This window comes from Juglans regia, chromosome 10, assembly GCF_001411555.2.
Source record: "Juglans regia cultivar Chandler chromosome 10, Walnut 2.0, whole genome shotgun sequence".
NCBI classification, from domain to species: Eukaryota; Viridiplantae; Streptophyta; class Magnoliopsida; order Fagales; family Juglandaceae; genus Juglans; species Juglans regia.
In genome coordinates, this window is record NC_049910.1 from 7,305,076 (window position 1) to 7,312,310 (window position 7,235).

The following is a 7,235-nucleotide window of genomic DNA, read 5'->3' on the forward strand; positions in this document are numbered from 1 at the left end:
AGCTCAAATCAAAGCGGGAGGCAAAGAAGTGTTTCCTATTTGTTTTTCCCTGCAGTATCTGAGAACTTTCTTTCGTACTAACTTTGGCCTTCGAGGCAACTTCCAGCTTTGAAATATCTGCAAAAAGTACAATATATATAAACCGATGATCCGAGGCTTTGGCCTTAGTAATTTATCATAATTGATCATAATCATCAAAGAAAGAGATCTATATGGCATTGCAAATGTTACTGTTTTGGATGCTTGTGTTAGTCACGTGCTCAGTCAATGCATTCGCGCTAGCATCAAACGTAATAAGCAATTCATGTCCAGAAGACTGTGGGAATAACGTTAGCATTCCATACCCTTTTGGAGTCGGAAATGGTTGCTACGTCGGAGATTGGTTTGAAATAGTCTGCAGAAATGACACATATAATGATCTGGAATTTCCAAAGTCCTTTTTGAAGAGGTTCAACTTGGAGGTGCTGGAGATTGACATAGATGCAGCCACAGTTCGCGTCCGCTATCCCATATTTTCGAGCTGTACCGGTGGCATGGACAGGAAAAAGAATCAGGAGTTAGAGAAAAGTCCTTTCATCTTCTCCTCCTACAACAACAGCTTCGTTGCCATGGGTTGCAACAACTCTGCCTCCATGTGGTCCTTGCCCGAGGAATCGATTTCATATGGTGGGTGCAAATCCCCTTGTGACAGAGGTCCATTCAGAAATGGAAGTCGTTGCAACGGGACAAACTGTTGCCAAACAACAATCCCTTCTAATCTCCATGCATTCACTACAACTATAGAGCCGACAAGTAGTAAGTACTGCAACTATGCATTTTTGGTTGACCAGGATTGGTTTGAGAACAATTTCACAATGCCGAATCCAACTATGTCCGTTCCAGTGGTATTGGAATGGGGGCTTGACGTTACTTCTTTCTATTCTCTTCCCACAATGAAAAACGCGACGGCAAGGGAATACAAGGACTCGACCTATTTTTGTCGTTATGATTATCCTACTATTGGGAACAGCATGAGCAGCCGAGACTCTACTAAGGGGTGCAGGTGTCGGAGAGGCTACAGAGGAAATCCGTATCTTCTAGGAGGATGTGAAGGTAAATTTATCTTTCGTAACAACCTATATTAATTTACTCCATTTATTTAGTTCCCCAATTAAGTTTTTTTATTTGCAAGTCAAAAGTGTAAAACCAATTTTATTAGTTTTATTGCAAATTAAATCATATTCTGTAACTGTGTAGCTAGAAAGCGTGTCTTTTTTTTATATACAAACACAACATCATCTTTTTACAAATCTTTTTATAATTATGTTAATTTAGATCTAAGAGAGATCAGTTATGAAAAAATTGAAATTCAAATTAAATGGAAAACTCATAATTAAAAAAAAGATCTATGTTTTTTATGAAATGATAATATCACATCAGTAAAATACTTAAATTTACAACTTATACCTACGTTATTGAAAATTATAAAAAAAGTTAAAAAAAAATAAGGAGAAAAATGGTGCATGGAAAATAGGATACTATAATATCCCTATACCGTATATATCTATATACCTGCATACACTTGTTTTTATTTTTTATCTTTTTATATAATATACGGATAATGATTCGTAGAAGAACTCATGATCATAACCTTGACTTTGCAAAAGATTTATACTTATTTGGTGTAAAGATTTTTCAAATCTAATCATCATAACCCCTTTTATGAGGAGGCAATCCCTCTAATCCAAGTGGGATTAAAGTTTCTCAAATTGTTCTCTAACCTTAATGACTTCAAGTAGTAGATAGATATAGGAAGTGGGTCATAGTACTATAATATCTATTACTCATTTAATGTTGTCCTAAATATCTGGAAAATGATAATACCCCGCTCAAATATATTCATTAAATGTGTTCACTAATATTTTTTTTTTTCTTAATGGTTAAGAAAGTTAATTTATTTTGTTTTTTCTTAATAAGGATGTTCAAAAAATATTTAAAAAAAAAAAAATCATTTGCACTAGTGTGCATATTTGGAGTGCACATTAGGTGTGCAGCATTGTCCTAAATATTTATACAGACATCAATAAATATTATAAGATTTTTTATACTATGTATCTATTAAGGACGTATTTCCCATCACCAACTCCACGGATCACCTGCAACGAACAAACAAAGGGACGGCACTGGTTGCCTTGTGGAGTCTCCGATGTCAAAGTCAGTATAACAATATGAGAGTAAATGTATGTAAAGAAGAAGTGAATCAAGTTGAGTTTTTGTTATGTCATGTAGGGCACTATTTATAGAGGTTATTTCCTTAGAGTGATAGAGTTCAATTTATCTTGTGAAGCATTTTCCTTTTAGGAGTCTAAGTCTATCGCTTATTAGGAGCTGAGTCGTCTCTCTCTTAGGAGTATGAGGGTACGTTTGGGTGTTGAAAAGTGTTGAGAAGTGTTGAGAATGTTTGTGAATAGTTATGAGTAGAGATTGGAGTGAGTTTGTGGGTCCCATTGAGAGTATTTTGAGTTGTTTGGATGTGTGAAGTATGTTGAGTTGTTGACTTTTGAGTAGGTAGTTGAAAAATGTGTGGGTCCCATAAATATTATAGTGATTTGATTTTTAATAATAAATATTATAATGATTTTATTTTTAATTTATATATAATAGTGATAAAATTTATAATGATTTTATTTATATATATATATAATAGTGATAAATATTATAGTAATGTTATTTTTTATTTATATATTATAGTGATTTTATTTTTAATTTATATATAATAGTGATAAATATTATAGTATTTTATTTTTTATTTATATATAATAGTGATTTTATTTTTTATTTATATATTTTAGTGATTTTATTTTTTATTTATATATTATAATGATTTTATTTTTTATTTATATTTAATAGTGATAAATATTATAGTAATTTTATTTTTTATTTATTATATATTATAGTGATTTTATTTTTTATTTATATATTATAGTGATTTTATTTTTTATTTATATATTATAGTGATAAATATTTTTTATTTATATATTATAGTTATTTTATTTTTTATTTATATATTATAGTGATTTTATTTTTTATTTCTATATTATTGTGATTTTATTTTTTATTTATATATTATAATGATTTTATTTTTTATTTATATTTAATAGTGATAAATATTATAGTGATTTTATTTTTTATTTATATATTATAGTGATTTTATTTTTTATTTATATATTATAGTGATTTTATTTTTTATTTATATATTATAATGATTTTATTTTTTATTTATATTTAATAGTTATAAATATTATAGTGATTTTATTTTTTATTTATATATTATAGTGATTTTATTTTTTATTTATATATTATAGTGATTTTATTTTTTATTTATATATTATAGTGATTTTATTTTTTATTCATATATTATAATGATTTTATTTTTTATTTATATTTAATAGTTATAAATATTATAGTGATTTTATTTTTTATTTATATATTATAGTGATTTTATTTTATTTCTATATTATAATGATTTTATTTTTTATTTATATGTAATAGTGATAAGTATTATAGAATGTTTGTGAATAGTTATGAGTAGAGATTGAAGTGGGTTTGTGGGTCCCATTGAGAGTATTTTAAATTGTTTGGTATGTGAAGTATTTTCAAAAGTACGAGAAGACTTGAAAAGTGTTGAGGATACTCTAGTACCCAAACACAGCCTGAGTCTCTTCTTTTTAGGAGTCTGGGTCTTTTCTTGACTTTATCTCTTAGCTAAAATTGTGAGGCTTAAATATCCCTTCCAATATCACTTTTTTTCTTTTACTTGAGACCCTAAAATTCAAACATGCACCATGTGAAGATTTTTTTCCCTCAAGGATATGGCACTAGTTGCTAATTTACAAGCTTGCAAGCACATGTTAAGATGAAATTAAAACCTGGGATTTGGAGTACTCAATCTGTCCAACCATGCAAGAGTCACCTGAAACAGTATTAAAAATGGCTGCTTTTGGATGAATCTCGAATTGTCTCCTCTTCTTTCCTTCTTTTTTTTTAATATTTTAACAAAAAAAAATTCAATTCAATATTATTAAAAAACACTTCCTTAATCATTAAGTAAAAAGAAAATTGTTGAGATCCAATCGGAACCCAACTATAGGTGAGACTAGCATTTTTCTTTAGAGCGGTGCTACTCTGCCTCCTGCAAGTGCCCACTTATTGTGCCGCCTAGTGCAAATTATTTTTTTTTTCCTTTTATGTCAAATATTTTTTAATCATATTTAAATATTTTTTTAAAAAATAAAACAATACAAATACACTAATAGTTACTTCCTTAACCATTAAGAAAAAAAATTTAAAAAAAAAATTAAATACATGAACAATCAAAATGATAGAATAAATTGAACAAGCATGATATATAGCATTATTCATTTTTTTAACAAATTCTATTACAATATTGGCAGATATTGACGAATGTGCAGACCCTTTCCTCAACTACTGTACAAATACTCGCTGTGAAAATACAGAAGGTTATTTCCGTTGTGTCGCTGCTAAGAACATTAGGCCTTTCATAATCATTGGTATGTCTTCCTTCTCTTGTATCGACGAATTGAAGCCACATTCTCATAAATAGTAAAAATAACCTTAATGATGCTAATTATAAGGATTCGTTTGGATAGTGAGATAAGATCATAAGATGAGATAATTTTAGATAAGTTGAATAAAATATTATTAGAATATTATTTTTTAATATTATTATTCTGATATTTAAAAAAATGAAATTATTTATTATATTTTATGTGAAAATTAAGAAATTAAAATGATGTGATGAAATGAGATGGGTTAAGATGATTTATGTATCCAAATGCAGCCTAAGAGAACTAGACCCTACCTCTTTTAGTGAATATTATTTATCCATTATCTCATCCATATTAAATATTTCAACAACTTTCTTCTGATCAATATAGACTACCATTTAATCCGTAAGAAAGCTGACATCTTCCATTTTATTTCAACGAAGATGGTTAAATGAATGTCTAAAATATAGATATTTTTGCATGTGAAATTGAGATATGCCCTTATCATTTCATCAAGTTGGTTTAATTAATAAATATATATATATATAAATATATAATTAGATAGTCAATATCTATGCAGTTTATATATTAAAGTTATATAAATGCATAGCTTATGCATTTATAGTACAGTAAATACTCGGTCCAAGCATTGGTAATGGTCCAATGCCAATGCTCTCTTTTATTCCTCTTTTGGAAAATTGAGCCAAAAACAACTTGTAAACCATTCTCATATTATTTTTTTGATTTGTTCGTGCTGATTTATAATTGTTTCTAACGCCTCTACTGCATTTTTTTTTCAGAAATACTTATGCTATATTTTTAAAGAACTCGCAGAATTTAGGGTGTTTATGTTAGTTTTCATCAATAGAGGTTACATATTTGTTGTTAAGTAATGTTAGGTATTATTTTATGGTGTGCAAATACGCATACTTCATTTAAAAAAAAGTGAGATCTACCAGTAAAAAATAATTTTTTCCTGTGGGTCCCATGATTTTTCCACCTTCTTAGAAAGAAGCATGTGAGGCTTGTTAGTTCTCCAACCCGAAAGCTATATTTTTTTTTTTTCAGTTTAATTATCATTCATCTTTTGGAGTACTTTTAATTCAATTTTATGTGAACCTGCATGCTTTTGGCACAACATATATAGTTCATCTGGCAATATTCTAGCATTAATAGAAATCATGTCTATCTAGTACTACTCAATGTTCCTAATCATCCATTTTATTATTTTACCATGATATAGTACTAGTGCAAGGAGTAATCTTTCTATTTCATTGAGTCAAATATATAGGTGTTAGCGCGAGCCTTGGTGTCTTATTTCTGATTTTCGGTGGATGGTGGTCGTACAAAGTGATAAAGAAAAGGATGAGGATTAAACGCAAGGAGAAGCTCTTTAAACAAAAATGTGAACTACTACTAGAGCAACAACTTTCTACAAACAACAAAGACAGTGTTGAGAATACCAAATTGTTTAATTCAAAGGAATTGGAGAAGGCCACTGATCGTTTTAGTGCAGATAGAATAATTGGACATGGTGGACAAGGCACTGTTTACAAAGGTATGTTGGCTGATGGAAGAATTGTTGCAATAAAAAAGTCCAACGTAATTGATGAAGAGAAACTTCAAGAATTCATAAATGAAGTCGTGATTCTTTCACAAATTAATCACAGGAATGTGGTTAAGCTGCTCGGCTGTTGTTTGGAAATAGAAGTTTCGCTTCTAGTTTATGAATTCATTCCTAATGGAACTCTTGCCCAATATATCATTGGCCAAAATGAGGAGTTTCCACCAACATGGGATATGCGTTTACGAATTGCTATAGAAGTTGCAGGGGCTCTTTTCTACTTGCATTCAGCAGCTTCTTCACCAATTTACCATCGCGACATTAAGTCTACAAACATCCTCTTAGATGACAAGTATAGAGCAAAAGTAGCAGATTTTGGAATTTCAAGATCTGTTGCTATCGATCAAACTCATCTAAGCACACTAGTACATGGAACTTTTGGATATGTAGACCCTGAGTATTTTCGATCAGGCCAATTTACAGATAAGAGTGACGTTTATAGTTTTGGTGTTGTGCTTGCTGAGCTCTTGACTGGAGAAAAAGCTATCTCATCATCAAGAACCAGAGATACCAAAAGTTTAGCTGCATTTTTCGTTAGTTCGATGGAAGGGAACAATTTATTTGACATCCTTGATAATCGAGTTTTGAAGGAAGCAGAAAAAGAAAAAATCATTGCGGTTGCAAACCTTGCAAAAAGATGCTTGAACTTGAATGGAAAGGAACGACCTTCTATGAAAGAAGTTGGAAGGGAATTGGAGGCCAACCAAATGACGCCAAAAGTTTCTACCCTTAAAGATAAATATGGAGAGATTGAAGATGTCGGAATTGAAATATCCAAGGAATATGATGTTGTTTCTATATCAACAACATCAGGTATGGATGGTATACGACCTGATCTTTAGATTCACATCCATGTTTAGTATCTTCCTAATCATCAAGTGATGTTACACCTTGGTTTGTGTACGTTGTATTGTTTGTTCAATTTCATCTTGTAAGCTCCATAATTTGCAGTTTTCATTATTTCGCAAAGATAATCTTATATATGGTAGTATAAAGCATAAACATCCACTAATTTTCTTTTCTGTTTCATTAGCATCTATTTTTATACATGAATAAAATGGTTC

General features: G+C 29.7%; 1 protein-coding gene across 1 annotated transcript; it reads left to right on the forward strand.

The window, feature by feature from the left end:
- Positions 1-212: 212 nt before the first annotated feature.
- Positions 213-7,013, forward strand: LOC109018865 (wall-associated receptor kinase-like 10). Its single transcript, XM_019001056.1, has 3 exons — positions 213-1,092; positions 4,434-4,550; positions 5,839-7,013. The coding sequence occupies exons 1-3, from the start codon at positions 213-215 to the stop codon at positions 7,011-7,013; spliced, it is 2,172 nt and encodes a 723-aa protein (XP_018856601.1).
- Positions 7,014-7,235: the final 222 nt, after the last annotated feature.